Source organism: Puma concolor, chromosome E4, assembly GCF_028749965.1.
Source record: "Puma concolor isolate L17-30 chromosome E4, mPumCon1.1.hap2, whole genome shotgun sequence".
Classification (NCBI taxonomy): domain Eukaryota; kingdom Metazoa; phylum Chordata; class Mammalia; order Carnivora; family Felidae; genus Puma; species Puma concolor.
This window is the reverse complement of record NC_141683.1, coordinates 36,727,949-36,743,965: the sequence shown is the minus strand read 5'-3', so window position 1 is coordinate 36,743,965 and position 16,017 is coordinate 36,727,949. Positions and strand designations below refer to the sequence as shown.

General features: G+C 49.6%; 2 protein-coding genes across 7 annotated transcripts in view; one reads left to right on the top strand and one right to left on the bottom strand.

Annotated features, from left to right (window-relative positions):
• LAMB3 (laminin subunit beta 3) overlaps window positions 1-1,729 on the top strand; it is a 62,641-nt gene extending 60,912 nt beyond the window's left edge. For all 5 annotated transcript variants that reach the window (XM_086694585.1, XM_086694586.1, XM_086694587.1 and 2 more), the window contains one exon: window positions 1,220-1,729. In XM_086694585.1, coding sequence (XP_086550711.1) covers window positions 1,220-1,356 — 137 coding nt within the window. In that variant the 3' untranslated portion in view covers window positions 1,357-1,729. The remainder of the gene's footprint in view (window positions 1-1,219) is intronic.
• Window positions 1,730-2,646: 917 nt separating this feature from the next.
• Window positions 2,647-16,017, bottom strand: part of CAMK1G (calcium/calmodulin dependent protein kinase IG) — a 29,551-nt gene continuing 16,180 nt past the window's right edge. For both annotated transcript variants that reach the window (XM_025920993.2, XM_086694596.1), the window contains 10 exons: window positions 13,406-13,480; window positions 10,814-10,952; window positions 10,050-10,173; window positions 8,611-8,686; window positions 7,427-7,539; window positions 6,583-6,661; window positions 4,992-5,079; window positions 4,341-4,765; window positions 3,705-3,827; window positions 2,647-3,551 (listed from right to left, as the gene is read on the bottom strand). In XM_025920993.2, coding sequence (XP_025776778.1) covers window positions 3,737-3,827; window positions 4,341-4,765; window positions 4,992-5,079; window positions 6,583-6,661; window positions 7,427-7,539; window positions 8,611-8,686; window positions 10,050-10,173; window positions 10,814-10,952; window positions 13,406-13,480 — 1,210 coding nt within the window. In that variant the 3' untranslated portion in view covers window positions 2,647-3,551; window positions 3,705-3,736. The remainder of the gene's footprint in view (window positions 3,552-3,704; window positions 3,828-4,340; window positions 4,766-4,991; window positions 5,080-6,582; window positions 6,662-7,426; window positions 7,540-8,610; window positions 8,687-10,049; window positions 10,174-10,813; window positions 10,953-13,405; window positions 13,481-16,017) is intronic.

Sequence of the window (16,017 nt, the reverse complement as noted above, 5' to 3'; positions counted from 1 at the left end):
GGTCGGATGCTCAACCGACTGAGCCACCCAGGCGCTCCAACCCATAAACCTTTAGATTATGAACTGAGCCTAAGTCGGATGCTTAACCTACTGAGCCACCCGGGCACCTCAGGAATTTACTTTTAATTGCAGGATTTGGGGGAAGATCATGCATAGGGGCCTCCTGGGGGAGGGGACCAGGGAACATAATAGCAGCTGCTAAAATTTCAATACGTGGTCAACCCAAAGGTCCATATGGGTGCCCACTAACCGACTGGCATCCCAGTAATGCCCCTGTTACACTCTCCTGGTGGGATCTCACCCGGCGGGTGCTGTTCAGTGGTGGCTACTATATCCTCAGAAAGGATGTTGACAAAGCCTGCACGTATCAGAGGGACGGTGAGCAGGGCTGGGAGTTAGAGAAGTGTCCATAATTGTATTGGATGAAAAATGGGTGAAGGAGCTAGGGAGATTTGATCTGAGAAGACGTGGCCTCAGACATTTGAACGACTTCCATGTGGGAGACAGAGCAAATATATTCCCACACCCCTAGGAGACAGACCTGGGACAACCGGCTGGGGGCCAGAAGTGGTCAGACTCTGGCTTCATGAGAAGCCTTTTTTAACAGCTAGAGCTGCCTGAAGTTGGAACCCTGTGAGGCAGTGCACCCCCTCCTTATTCCTGGAAAAGTTCAGGCTGATGCTGGGTGCCAGCTCTCAGGAGTGTGGTAGAGGGGCCTCTTTCCTAGGGTGACAGTGACAGGAGGGACAGGCTGTCCTCCACATCCTCCGCAGGATCTGGTGGCGGCGTGGGGAACAGACCTGGCGGGAGGACTAGATTTATCTGGGGTGGTATTTGGGGGAGGGAAAGCGCGGAGGAATTCTGGTCCCCCAGCCAGCGCTTTTGCCATGGTGCCCACTTGAGGACCATTAGTGGGATGGCAGTGTCTGAGTCCAATAGTGGTAGGTTGGTAATCTCGGTGCCAGTGGCCTCCCTCACGAGTCTGGGACAACTGCTCTGCCTAGAGCAGAGGGGGAGACTAGGGGATTTCTGGGTCTGGTTTCTCTAGAGTAGGGTACGGGTGGAGAGCCATGAGGCTGGAGAGAACTTGCCTTAGTGACCAGGCTCCCCCACAGGTGATTTCACCTGTGGCTGCTGCCAAGCGGGTGGGAAGAGAAGGGTTTGGAGTCTTTGGGTATCTCACCAGCGCCTCCTCCCCTTGCTGTTCCATCTGCCTCAGACATGGAGTTGGAGCTGCTTCGGGGGAGCCAGGCCATCGAGCTTCGCTCGGCAGACCTGACGGGGCTGGAGAAGCACGTGGAACAGATCCGCGACCACATCAATGGGCGTGTGCTGTACTATGCCACCTGTAAGTGACGTGCCGGCTTCCAGCCCCTGGCCCTGCCCGTCTGCCCTCTTTACTTCTGGAGGACAGACTGGGTTGGAATGCTTTCCAGCTCCAGGAGACTTTTATACAGCCGAAAGCACAGCGTGGTCCACCCCTGGTGTGCAGCTGTTAAGATTGTTCTGGGCTGCAGCTGAGCCAGAGATGATGGGAAATTACATTTGAGAGACAGAGAGGGTGGAGGCGGGCCGTGCCTTTGTGACTGGGAGCTCTCAAGTGCAGGGAGCTTGACTGGGCAGCGTGCATGCCCTTCATCCTCCACTGAGGCTGAGTCCTGGACGAACCCAAAATCTTAACAAAAAGTGATGTACAGACTAAAAGCCCAATAAAAATCTTTGGAAAGAAGTCTGGAGGTTGAAAGAGTTTCAGAAAATGGCCTCCCCATTAAGTAAATCTCTGTCACTTGTGTCTGTCCCACACTTGGGGTTCCTGGGTGCTCCCCTGCTCAAGCCCAAGGTCTGGTGGTGTAGGAAGCATAGGCTGCCCCACTTTGCTCAGTACAGCTTGCTCATCACCCAAACTTAGGGTGACTGGACCCCTTTGCCCCAGGACCCAATGGATCCCTTCCTTGAGAGACCACCAAGTATTTTCATCTTTGAGCAGCGATCCAGTTTCTCATTTACAGATGAGGAAATAGAAATCCAGAGAAGGGAAGTATTGTGTCCAAATTCACCCAGCTCCAGAGGCAGAACCTGTGTCTCTTGGGATCTCAAAGAGAAGTTGCAAATGGATGACGGGTAACTGCGTGTGTGTGGAAAAGGCGTGACGTGAGTGTGCTAACCACAGCCCGTGCAATGTGCTAGGCGTTTTACCTACATTAACTTTTTGACTATTATTAATCACGTTAATTCCTTATTGAGCACTGCGCGAGAGACATCATGTGCATTATCTTGTGATGTAGGTGCTGTTCCCATTTGACAAGTGAGGAAACCAAGGCACAGGCTGTGTAACCCCCCCCAAGGTCACAGATGAGGCAGAGGGCACGGCAGAGCTGGGTTTTAAACTCATGATCGTCTACCACAGTCATTAGGAGAATGGATGCTGGAGCCTGACGGCTCGGGCTCGCACAGACCCTACCCCGGGGGTCGTTCTGAGGTGTCAATGAGTCAGTGCGCGAAACTCCTGTCATTAAGTACCTGGCATACCTTATGCTCCCAGTCTGCATCAGCCACCCCCCTGCCAGACCCCAGGCTCTCCACCCGGCACGGGCTCAGAAGTCCCAGAGCCACTGCTGACTTTGAGAAGAACCACATGAAGCCTCGTAGAGAAAAATATGTCCGTTTTATTGAGCACAACACCGAGCATGAAGCTGGAGGGGACGGGGTACAAGAAAACTAGGGAGGGACAAGAATAAGGTCCCTGATTTCCAGGGAGAGAAAGAAGAGCAGAAGCAGGATGAGAATTAACCATCTGAAATGAAAACCGTCAACTTGCAATTTGTACTTCATTGGGTGTGGGTGGGGCGTCTTGGTCAGGATAAGGATTCCTCGCAGTACCTAATCATTGATTTCTTTCTTTTTCATCTTGGAGGCTGTGGGCTGCTTTGGGCCTGGGGCAGGGAGGGAGGTGGTTCAGAAGTGAGCCGGGGGCAGGCTGGCCGCGTCTCAACCCGGTTGGAGCTAATCCTAAAGCCAAGGATGGGAACTTGAGAGCTCATGGGTGGCCCACAGAGCTGACTGTCATTCATGCAGATGGGCAAGCGACTACATTAATGAGCCCATTCTGGCCTTGAGGACAAAGGCCTGGCAGGCAGGAGCGAGTGTGTGCTGAGCGGGAGTCTGGGTCGATGCTCCATATGGCTTTGCTTGGAGAAGGTGACACAGCCTGGCCAGCCCATTAAGCTTTTCATCACAAACAACACAGACCCGGGCAAGAGCTACCTAGTACACTGCACGGAGCCACGGCACGCAGGGTGTGGGGGCGCAGAGCAGGCAGGTCAGGGAGACCTGGAAACGGGTGGATGCCGCCCTCCTGCCCACGGCTTCAACGAGGCCTCCGCGCCTCGGGGCTCACTGCTGGGCCTTCCGTGAGGGTCTGCCCCGGGCGGCAGCGTGCTGCTTCCGACCCTAAACCACTCCTGCCAGGCCCTGCTCCGCTTGCTCCGCCTTCCTCCCTGCTGCAGGGTGGATGCCGGGTTTGGAAGGGTAGAGAAGAGATGACAACTCTCCTGCAGAGGAAATGGGTTCAGGGTGGGGGTGGGCCTGCCGCTTCCGGTGCCCCTCAGACCCCTTCGTTCAGACCCTGTGCTGGGGCTCTCCTTCTGGGCCAGAAACCCTCCCCGAGCCCCCCGCCCTGGCCCTCCCACCTCTGGTCGCCTCACCTGAAAATTGACACAGGCGTGGACTCCGGGGATCACATGATGAGACAGACTCCAGTCTGCCCCGCCCGGCAGTGGGAACTGCCGCTGGCTTTAACCGGCACCATGACCTCTGATTTGTAGTTCCTGGAAAGCAAACGAGGCAGCAGGCTGTGAAGTATTTGTGGAAGCAAGAAGATCTGGGTGGTTCCCCGTGACCATGGCATCCACTCAGCCCTCCCTTTATCAGGTTTGGAAAGTACAAGCCCTTGCCGAAAAGACCAAGATGACAACGAAGCTCCCTTCCTCCCCCAACACAGCGGTTCTGGAAAGTCAAGGAATCTAGTGTGCATCACTCACACGTGCCCAGTTTTCTGCAGGCATTTATAATTCCTGTTGCTTCACTAAACTTTTAAGTACCTTTGTGAGGCAGGCTGAGCAGGTGGGTAGGATTTTACAGATGAGCAAACCAGAAACAGACACGTTGCCTGATCTGTCAGCAGCCACACAGCTAGTGGGAGGGACAGGACTGGAGGCACTTCCCTTGACCCCTGATCCAGAGCTCTTCCCACCCTGCAGAGCCTCCTCCTTCTGGTCAGTGTCTTTCAGTCCCTTTGCCTGAGCAGGGCTAGGCCTCTGTCTTTGGCTGAAAATACGTACTGTTTTCTGTTAGCTTTTTTGAGGAGTGTGGGTTCGGAGCAGTAAGAGGACTTCTCTTTACTCCCGATGCTCAGGCAACTAGAACAGCAGCCACAGGGCCCAGCGGCCAGGGGCCCCTGCTGCATGGGCACCAGGCTGCTGCTGATGCGGAGCGAGCCATTGACCAGGCAGTTGAGGGACCTGCCACCGGGCGCAGCGGTCCGGGGGCCGTGCTGGCAGGGCAGCCGGGGCAGGGCAGGAAGTGCGCCACTCTGGTCCAGGGCAGGTGCCTCGGTGATGGTGAGCTCAGAGGAGCTGGGTCTGGAGGCTTCTGAGGCTTGAGTGACGGGAGGCCTGTTCTCCACCTCTGGGTGGATGCCTGGGCTGTGCAAGTTCATGTGCAGCTTCCTCATGTGATGCACCACAGCTGCTGCATTGAAGGCTTGCTGAGGAGACACAAGAGCAGCCTCTGGCCACCTCTGCTCCCAGAGGGCTGAAGGGCTCAAACTTTCCCTTTGCCCTGTGGCCTCTTGAAACTTGCCCACTTCTCATTTCAGAGAGGGTCCAGCGTCTGCTAGGAAGCCCCAAGGACAGACCCTCCACCAGCCCTGCCCCAGCTCAGCCTCCAGTGGCCCAGAAGAGCCTGCTACCTCCCCAGAAAGGGCGACCTACCCTCCACTTGCTCTTGGCAAAGTTCTTCTGGATCTGGAGACTGACTGATGGGTAGATGTCCCGGTGGAGGGCTGTGTTTCCATTGATCCTGTAGATATAGAAGGGACACCTGGCTAGTGGGTGATTATGGGACTCATCCAGGAGCTGGGCAGGGAGCTGTGCATGCAGGTCCTAGTTGAGTGAACTCAGAAGAAGAGTGACCCACCGTAGGAATGGGCTGGAACCAGGCTCCTCTGTCCCCCTGGGCAGGTCATTAGGGGGCCAATGCTTTGGCAAAACCAAAATCTTGCTTTACAGCAGGGTTGGCAAACTATGGCCCGTGGGCCAAATCTACCCATTGCTCATTTCTGTAAATAGGTCTCACTAGGACACAGATGTGCCCATTCATTCAGGTATGAGCTATGGCTACTTCCAGGTGATAAGGGCAGACTGAGTAGTTGCAGTATAGATGATATGGCCGGCTAAGCCTAAGATACTGACTCTCCAGCTTTTCACAAACAAGGCTTACCAGCTCCTGTGTCAGAGGGTGCTTGGGTTGCCCTCTCTGTTAGCTCAAAGCTTTGCTTGGAACCCATCTCCTCCTGGAAGCCTTCTTGAAGGAGGCTGCCCAATACAGGCTGCCCTTGCCCTCATCATCCATTTCTACGTGTTCCTTAGACATTTGCCATGTGTGCAGTACTTTCTAGGTACTAGGGACGCAGAGGAGCAACACATGTTGCTACTGATTCCTGGGGCTTTCCAGTGTAGGGGTGGAGCCTTGTTCCATGCCATGAACTAGAGTCATTCATGTAAGCTGTGTGATTGATAAAGAGAAGTGAGGAGGGGTACCTGGCTTGCAGGAGCCAGGGCATCAGGGAAGGGCAGAAACTGCTCCGGTCCTCAAGGATGCTACATACAAGGCAAGAGGCAGGACATTCTAGGTGGTGAAAATAGTATGACCCCAGGTGTAGGTTGGAAAGAGCTTGGTATATGGGGTAGGGGAGGGCAGGAAGAGAAATGCAACTCTTAGACCTCTCTGGAATAGAGGATGTGTGTCGGGAATTGGGGGAAATAAAGTTGGAGGTAAAGGGTCAGACCAGAATGGGGAAAACCTGAAAAGGCACAGGAATCTAGGCTTGCTGTGGTAGGAAGTGGGGAGCTACTGGGAATCTTGAGCAGGGGTGTCGCATGAGAAAAGAAAGTGTTTCAAGACTTTATTTACTCAGTTTACTGATTGGTTGCTTTGTGATTCCTCACAAATCGCCTCACTTGGGATGATTCTCTTAAGGACAGGGCACAGCTGCCTCTTCCCGGTGCCTCTTGCACAGCTGGTACTGAGGGTTGCATCCTAGTACTGATGACAGAGGCTGGTTGCGTCTGTCTCCTGCCCTTGACGAGATGATGCAGCCCCCACGTCTGGGTCAGAACCCACTTCATTAAATGCTGTTTGCATCTCTAGCTGGACCGGATAGACAAGTCTATGCTCCTTGGATGCTGTAAGAGTAAAGAGCTCAGGGCAAGCAAACTCTGGGGATACACCATGTGAATGAGTCATCATGGCATCTGGGGAACCAAAAGGCTAGGGTCCAGACCCCACCCCATCCTCACTCACCAGGGGTGCCTCAAAGCCTTCTCACAGGTGTACCGTTCATTCGGGTCCTTCTCCAGCAAGTGGCAAATAAAATCCTTGGCTAAGGGGAGCAATCAAAGACACAACTAAGGGCCAGATTTCGTGACTGATGGAAATTCACTTCCGGGCTGGTGGGTGGCAATGAATGCATCTTTAGTTAATCTTCCAAAGAGGCAATTTTAAGAGTCTTAAAAGAGAAAAAAAAAAATCCAAGCCACCTAACGACAACCCACCATAAACCACCAAAGAGAGGCTCTACGTAGCCTCACCCACACAGCACTGCAGATACATCTCTTATCACGAGGCACCAACGTGCCTGCACGCCACGAGTGTATTCGTTTGCACCATTCAGGCGCAGGCACCCACACGTGGGCACACATGTGAATGCTGCCTTGTCCCAGCGCTGATCTGCACTTAATGGGCCCCACAACATGTAATGATTGCCTTCTCTCCCACATACAGACATTGCATACTCTCAGTCTTGATATCTGAAAGGAAAAACTTGGCCTTGGTTTTGCTGCTCCTGCCTGGAACATTCCCCTGTGCCTCAAGCTGCCCTCCTGGCCCCTTATCTAAACCACCTCCCCTCTTTTACCAGGTATGCTGTGGTTCTGCCTCCAGAAAACAAAAGCCTAAACATTGGATGCAAATAATTTATTTGGCCTTTGAGCCAGATGAAGATTTCTCCACTTTCTCTGGCAGCCTGGTCTATAAGTTTCCCTAGGGACTTTCAAGAGCCGGGACTGTCATCTTTTGTTAAGCTCTTTTCTCTTGGCACCCTCTGCCTTGAGCCTGTCATCTTGTCCTTCACACCTGGTAGCCTTACCTGACTCAGAAATGTCATCCCAGAATGGAGATTCAAATTCATAGTAGCCCTCCTTGATCTTCTCAAAAAGCTTAGACTCAGTTTCTTCATAGAAGGGGGGATACCCGCACAACCTGCAGTGAAACACGGAAGGAGGTATGCTGCTAAACAACCCCAGTCTCCCTGAGCCAGCCTCTCCCTTCTGCCTAGCCTCCACTATACACAGGCATGAGCTAAGGATCTCCAATCAGCAGTATGAACAGGTGGAATCGGGAATGATGCAGGCCCCATCAAGTGTTTATGTAGGAGCCAAAGCTTGGAACAGGCAGCCCTGGAAGGCCCCTTTGTGCATTGTTCCCCCAAACCTCTCACCACCTCTCCTATACCTCCCCTGACCTCCCCTGACACTTAGATAGGTATACAAGATCTTTAACAGGGATGATAGAATGTCTGCTTGAATGTAAGTTTCCTGAGGGATTATTTAGGCTATTAGCACAGAATAGACAATCAATGAATATTTGTTAAGTGAATGAGTGACAGTAGTTACTCAACATAAGCTTAGGAAATAGAGAACTGAATCCACACTAAGGGGTAAATGACAGGTTATTTTCCTAACAGCAGAGTCTGCTATAGATGAAGAGGAATGGTGGGGAAGGGGTGATGAGTAGGTTAGTAAAGGAGAGCCCAAGAATATGTGAAGAGGAACAATGACCAGATTCATTCGGGCCATCATTTTGCTTTGGGCTGACTTGCCAGGAGTGAAATTTGAGATGTGAACATTGTACCCACTTGACTTCCAAGCTTGGCTTGGCCTCCCCTTTTTCCATTGCTCATTCCATAGAGCGGGACTCAACACATTTATATAGAGTAAATGGGGGTGGGGTGCAGGAACAGAGAGTACCATATGGCTCAACAGTGGGTTCACACTGAGCTCTGTTTTTATAATCTGGTGGAGACCAGGACAGAAACCTTTGGAGCTGTGTGCATGAGTAAGCGTGTGTGTGTGTGTGTGTGTGTGTGTGTGTGTGTGTGTGTGTGTGTGTGCGTGCACACACATGCATGCAAGCACTCGCACATGCACACGTGTACATACACATGCTTTGGAGGTGGATGTTGCTTGAGGAGCTAAAATAGGGGAGGGGAGAAAAAGGATGAGCAGGTTGTGAGATTTCCCAGGAACTGAGCCAATGACAGCTTCTACTCACAATATGTAAGTGATGACGCCAATAGACCAGCAATCCACAGCCTTGCTGTAGGGCTTCTGTGCCAACACTTCCGGAGCTACAACAAACCAAAGGCAGAGTCAAGGCTGGGACAAGAAGAGAGGGCTGAGGGGTGAGGGCTGAAGGTCAGGATGAGGCTTAGAGAAGAGGACTAGGAAAGCTCCTGGGATGGCAGTGTTTCTGTATCACTGAAACTTTTCCTAGGGCGGGGATGGTGTCTCTCCCATCTGACTGAATCTTCCTCCATCAACCCGGAAGGTCCCCATGACAGGGCCTATGGCTCTTACATCAGACTGGGAATCTCCAGGGCTACCTTGCCCCCATCAGATGTAGGTCTATGTCTCCCCACACAGATGGGTTAGCCCAGGGCTGGGGTTGTGTGTCTGTGTTCTGATGGGGACATCTGCCAAGTAGGGGCAATCTCTCTCCCACTAGACTGGGATCTCCCTGGGGGCAGAAACTGAGTCATCCCTCTTAAAATGAGGAACTCTTAGAGGGCAGGTGATAACTGCTCCATCTGTCTCTGGTACCTTCTGAGGGCAAGGCTTAGTTATCCGTATCAGACTGAGAGCTCCATGAGAAAATGAGCCAGGTCTTCCTCTGAATGGGAGCAGTAGAGGGCTACTTTCTGTATTTATCCCAGATCCCAGGGATTTGTACTCATTGGGACTCAGTACCTACTAACTGACCTCTCTTTGGGGGTGAGAGCAGATTTCCTCTTAAGTTAGAGTTCTCCTTCCTACTACCGTCCTCAACCAGGTGATGAGTGGTGAAGAGGGAAGGGGCAGGAGTGGACATTCTGAGTTTTGGCTTTCTCCCCATGAATTTTGGGGATGCTTTCACCTGGTAACTTGCCTGCCTTACTTTTTGGGGGGCCTTGAAAGCCTGTTGTTTAGGCAGGAAGTCCCGCCTCTGCCAGTTTCCTGGGATGTTTTCTTGGGGATACGTTTGGGCGGGAGCATGCATGCCTGAGTTCCTCGGCTTCAAACTCAACACTATGCCTCTGGGATACCACCAACTGGTGGGTTGTAGTCTCCTGTGGAAGTGGGAAAAAGGAAAAGGGGTGGCTAGTGGTCAAACCCTTGGCAATCTAACGATCTCTGGGTTTGTGATCTTGTCTCTGCCCCTGGTTTAGCTGGAGAGACAAAGGCAGGAAGTTAGCCAAAATAATGAGAGGCAAGTATAGGCAGGGGCTGTTGGAAGAGTTCAGGGGTAGGCTGTCTTGAAAGATGTAGGGTTTGGGAGCAGTAGGGGTAGTTCCAGACATACATGGATTTACCCTAAGCCTCATAATGAATGCTCTCCTGGGATTGCCCCTGAAGTTGAACCCTGTCTCCTTATAACCACCCCTCTCTGTTAAGTAATATCCATGAGGTTGAATGCAGCCAACTGGTTAACCTTCCTCCTGTCCCCAGACTCACCCACATAGCCCGGGGTCCCACAGGCAGTGGACATGACTCCACTCTGTTCCATCTTGGACAGACCAAAGTCTGTGATCATGATCTTAGAATTCTCTTCAGGGGTTAGGTACAGCAGGTTTTCAGGCTGTGGGAGAAGAGCAATACCATGCAGTGTAGGATATAATCATCTGAAATACATATTTATTTTCCTCCCCTGATAGAGAATTTCTTAGGAAGCTACGCTCTGGGCTCCTGACTTCAAGGACAGGCTCATGTCCCCCAGTTCTTCCCTCCTTCCTCCTAGCTGCAGCTCCCCACCCCATATTGAGCACTCTGTATTTTGCTTATGGCCCTCAGGTTGCTCATCTTTGTAGCCATTAAAGAACTACTCCCTCCCTCTCCTCAGCCCCAACTACCCTAAGACTGTTTTTTGAGGAAATCAAACCATAGTTAATTGTCTCTGACCTTTCTAAAGTCTAGTGTGTGCCTGATGCAATGTTGGCCTCCAATTACTATTTATTTCTTCTGATTTTGAGTGTGGCTAGGTTTAAGAAACATGTGCATTCTCTTGGTATCCTAATAGGGTGAGGCCTAGGGCAAAGTTCAGGAAGAGGCTGAGATGAAAATTAACAATGATTGTTCAGTCATTCAAGATTTGTTTAAGGGACCCAACAAATGATGAGGTTGGTCCAACCCTCTCATTTTACACAGCTTAGGCTGCCCATGACCCATGCAGCTTCCCGAAGGGTCATTCTATTTCCCATTGAGGACTCCCACTCGGGCACCTTCAAGTCTCTGTGGACAATGCCATTCTCGTGGAGGTATTTCACTGCTGACAAGACCTGCTGGATCACAAGGCTGGCATCCTTCTCGGTGTAGACACCCCGCTCCAGGATCCGGTCAAAGAGTTCCCCGCCAGAAACACTGTGGGCATAGGGGCAAGCACAGGAATCCAGGTCTTATTCCAGGTCAAAGGGACATAAGTGCATTTACTCTGTAGCTATGAAGACACAGCAGTGGCAGAACGGGTGGGTGCCCACGGCCTAGGTAGGGAGGTCTACCTTAGTTTGAGAATACCTCCTTTGGGTGGTGGAATGATATCACGAGCGAGTCATTTCTTTGGGCCAACCATTTCCCTCTCCCTAGACACTTCTTTGAAGTGCAAAATGCCCCTCGTTAGAGTTAAGCAAGAAGCCAATAATCCCTTAGTGGACACACGCTTAGCTGCCTATTTTCCTGACTGAGGACACAGGGGCCATGATGAAAGAAGAGGTGAAATTGAAATGAGGCAAAACAGGAATGAGGTGTACACGTGACACAAATTGTGCTCGTGTCAGGATTTCTGTCCTCACTGGAAAACTGGGCTACCGACTGCCGAACTTGTGGGTGGAGTTCTAGTGCTGCTTGGAGACTCCAATGGTAAGGTATCTTAGGATTCAGGGGAGCTTCAGATCCACTCTGCTCCCCATCTCTTGAATGCCATCTACACTATTTTTGCCAAGAAGTTTCTTAGCTCGTCCTGAGGCAGACAACTCACTACCCCTAAGACAGACTGTTTTATCTTTCACTGCCTTCTTAATATTTCTGTATATTACGACGGAACCCACTCCCTGTAGTTTCCACCAGCAGATAGCCCTTCTACCCACTGGGGCCACGCAGAGCAAGAATACCACCCTTTCACGTGGATCTCTTCAAGTATGTGAAGACAGTGAAATGCTCACCTGAGGCCTTCCCTGGGATAAACATTTCATGGGCCAGGGTTTCCAACTCTTTCACAGTCCTTGCCCCCTTGTCACTGTTCCATGACACCGGATGCGGACGTGCACACATCATAGGACCATGCAGTGATGAGGAAGGAGAATTTCTCTAATCAAGATGCACACCGCCCTACTCCTTTTGTTTCTGTCCTGAAGCTCTGGGCTCTGCCATAGGATCTAGAGGCCCATGAGAAAGACAGTCTCTATGCACAACTAGCAATTCCTGACACGGGGTGGCCTGGGTCCTAGAGCTGGCACCCTCATAGGCTTTCCACTCTTCGGTGATATCTGAATCTGCCCGCTTCCCTGCCTCCCCTTAGCTGGCTATCTAAATGTGTGCTAATCCTGTTGAATTGGCCTCATTAAGGTGCCACATGGTCCCTGCTCATTTGTTAATGCTGTTCTGCACCCCTATCCCCAACCTCACTCCCTTGACCACCTGCTCCCTCTATTCACTGGGCCTCAGGTGAGCCTTGGAGTTAATAGGCTGCTTAGGCCTGAATCAACTCATTAAAGTTTCTGAGGAATCAGCCTGTTAGTCAAAAATATTGCATCTAGCCATAGAGATAGCAGAGTGGTGTGTGTGTGTGTGTGTGTGTGTGTGTGTGTGTGTGTGTGTACTTTATAAATAGAAGTTTCTCTGAGTCCAAGGCTGAGCACTTGTAGGAGCACCGACCAACTCCTACAGCATTCAGTCTCAGACAGAACTCCTATTTATATATGACAATGATGTGGAGACCTTTCTAGGGAGGCACCATTTCTGTCCCACAGATGGACACACACAGTCACAGCCTGTTTTTAACTTTGGATGGATCTCTTTTGAGAAAATCTTTTTTTTTTTTTTTTTATGTATCAAATTGAAATCTGTGTCGTGTGGTTTCTAATCCCACAGTAATTTTACCCTAGAGTGGCATTAAAGTATTTAACGTTAGTTTGATGGACTGACTGGTCAAAATGGACTCAAGCCGTGGCGCCCGAGAAGGGTTCTGGAAGGTTCCCTGCTATGCCAGTCATTATCCCTTCAACTGTAGCATTGTGGGGAGGTCCAGAAAGTCTGAGGGGAGTGGCTGGGGCACAGGGGAGGATGGATGGGTTGGAGTCACAGCTGCTGCCGGGGTCGTTTAGCTGACTTGTAGCAAATACTTTAGGGGCACCTGGATGGCTCAGTCAGTTGAGCATCTGACTTCAGCTCAGGTCATGATCTCGCAGTTCATGGGTTAAAGCCCCATGTTGGGCTCTGTGCTGACAGCTCGGAGCCTGGAGCCTGCTTCAGATTCTGTGTCTGTCTCTCTCTCTGCCTCTCCCCTGTTTGCGCTCTGTCTCTCTCTCTCTCTCAAAAATAAAGAAACGTTAAAAAAATATTTTAACGATCGGTAAGGCTGTCGTGGTACAGACCATCTCAATAATCAGTCCTAGTTCTACCCTTCGGTCCACACAGAACATGTTCATGACCAGAGGCATACTTAACCTGAGAGAAATCTTAGCATTTGAGAGCCTCTTGAACTAATTCTTGATCTCATCTTTTAAATCACCGTACTCCCCTCACCACCGAGCAGCTTCCTCTAGGCCTCCCAGGCCCCCAGAGACGTCTGTAGAGGAAGTGGGTCACCTTTCACTTACAGCTGCATGACCAGGTAGTAGTGAGTGGTGCTCTCATAGATGTCCTCCAGGGTCACGATGTTTTCATGCTTGATCCTGGGGAAAAGGAAGGGTCATTGTACGTGGCTTAGGTGTCCAGACAAAGAATGGACTTTTTTATTTCTGTTAGAGACTTTGATGACAATATTTAGGAAGAGTGGATCCTTGTGAAACCTTCCTAATAAATAGGTGGTCACAAAGAAATCTTAAAGATCCCAGAGTGGTGTTCAATCCATATTTTTGAATGGATAATTGATCATTCTGCCTTCAGGGAACCAATATTTTGTGACTACTCCAGAAATCTCTTTAAACTTTGCCAAAAGAGAAAGTTAAAATACCTGAAGAAGGCCAAGGGAACACCCGAAACTAGATTATTTTACAAAATGGGTATCCAGAAACATCCTCGAAGAAAGTGGACTGCAGCAGAAGAGAATCGGGTTAGTTAAGCCTCCTCATGGGTAACCACGGAAGTAGTGTTGCAAAATTCTTATTCCGGAATATTTTGAGAAGCCGGGAAGATGCTATTTTCTGGGGTCAGTTCTGTGGAATGTCTTTGTTGCTGATAGTAATTCTCAACCAGCGGCTCTTTTGTCCCTGGGGGAATATTTGACAATAACTAGAGACATTTTTTGTTATTGTGCCTCGGGAGGGGGTAAGAGCTACTGGTATCTAACGGACAGAGGCAGGAATGCCGGTCAATATCCCATAATGCACAGTCCACCACCCCACCACCCCAATAAACAATTATCTGGTCTAAAATGCCAGTAATGCTGTGTTCAGGAAAATTTGCTCTAGGTTCTCTCTGAATGGGATTACTCAAGGGCCAAGGCAAGCAGAATAATCATACTTGCCATGGGGCTTGGCTTCCCGGGCAGCAATTCTGTGCATAGGAAGAACCTTTCTAGGAAGTTTGGTTCATGGCTGGGTAGCATAGGGGTTAAGAATTTGGACTCTGAGTCAGTTGGGTTTGAGTTCAGATCTGGATGAGATACTTATGAAATGGATGACTCGCTGGTTTTCTTAAATCTTCTAAGCCCCACTTTTTTGGTTTGTAAAGTACATCTCTCTCATAGGGTTATATCAGGATTAAAAGAGATAATGCATGCAAAATGCTTAGTATAGTGCCTGGGGAATAGTAAACACATAATAAACAGTATCTAAACATCTTTAAGTTTAATTTCTAAAATTATAGACCAACTGCAGTGGGTACCTGATGGATTCAATTACACTTACAAGTTGACAATACTAACATTAATATATCATTTACTGAACAAATCTTTACCAAGCATCTATGCTGTTTAGGGACTGATGATACAATACAATGGTAAGAAAGACCACCATAGTCCTTGCTCTCAATGAGTCCACAGTCCATCTCTGTTCTAATCTCTCTGGAGTCCAAACTGGTATCTCCAGCACCCTCCATGTAGAGATTGGGGGATACACGTATTCAATATGTTCCAACAAATTTCTTTCTATTTCCTTCAAGCCTACACATCCCTTTTGTTCTCTATCCAAGCAATGACATTACCATCCACCAAATCGCTCAATCTCAGCATCATTTTTAGTACTTTTCTCTTTTATACTCGAAGCAGTCGATCCCAAGCCCAATCACTCTCTCTCTTGAATCCAGTCTTCTTGCTGCCACATGATCCTGCTATTACCTTTGCTTGTATCCTCACCCATTGTCTAGATTATTGAGAAAGTCTTAAATCCATCTTCCACCATGCTTAAGAGGCATGGCTCTAAAATATAAGTCTGATCATGTGATTCCTTACTAAAAATTCTTTGATGACTTTTCTTTGCCCACGGAAAAAAGTCAACATTCTTTACCATGGTAGCCAAGACCCTTTATAATCAGATCTCATTTTATTTCATCTCCTGTCCCTTGATGATCCTTACTCTAAGCTCAGGGGCTTCTAACACCGACTCTTTCCTAACGTCCGTTGCACTTACACAGTTGAGTTTCTGTTACTCTCAGCCTGAATTCCCTTTCTGCATTGCCTCTCCTGTCTCCATTAAATCCTACTCACCTATCAAGGTGCCTCTTCCTTAAAAATGTACCTAATACCCCATACTCATAAAAATGCACATGTAGGGGCAAAATGAATCTCTGTATTTTTCAAGCCTTGCCTTCTGCTACTATTGGCTCATGTCTAATGGGATTAGAGTTTGTTATGGGCACCTGTCTCTGCCCAGAAAATGTGAGCTTCTGAGGATAAGGAATTTTGTAGGCCTTATTCTTGTGTTCCTAATGCCTAATACACTTTTGGCATACCATGGGGATTCCACAAGGCTTTTTTGTTTGGGTCCTGCTGTAAACAGTCAGATGGTTTGTTAGTGTGGCCTCTACCATGATGGCTGGGGTGCTGAGCCTATGTTTGCTTTGGAATAAAGTCAAACCAATTTCTAAATCTTCTGCTTCCTTAATTACTGATTCTTCCTGCTATTGGCCCTAGTTGATTTTTGTTCCATTGAGCTAATTATTCTCTGGTCTATGTGCACAAACCAGGTCTGCTATCAGTTGGTTTGCTAGTCAGTTTGCTGCCCCCCACAACCACCCCCCAATCAGCAGAAGCACCTGCCTGGCTTAACTT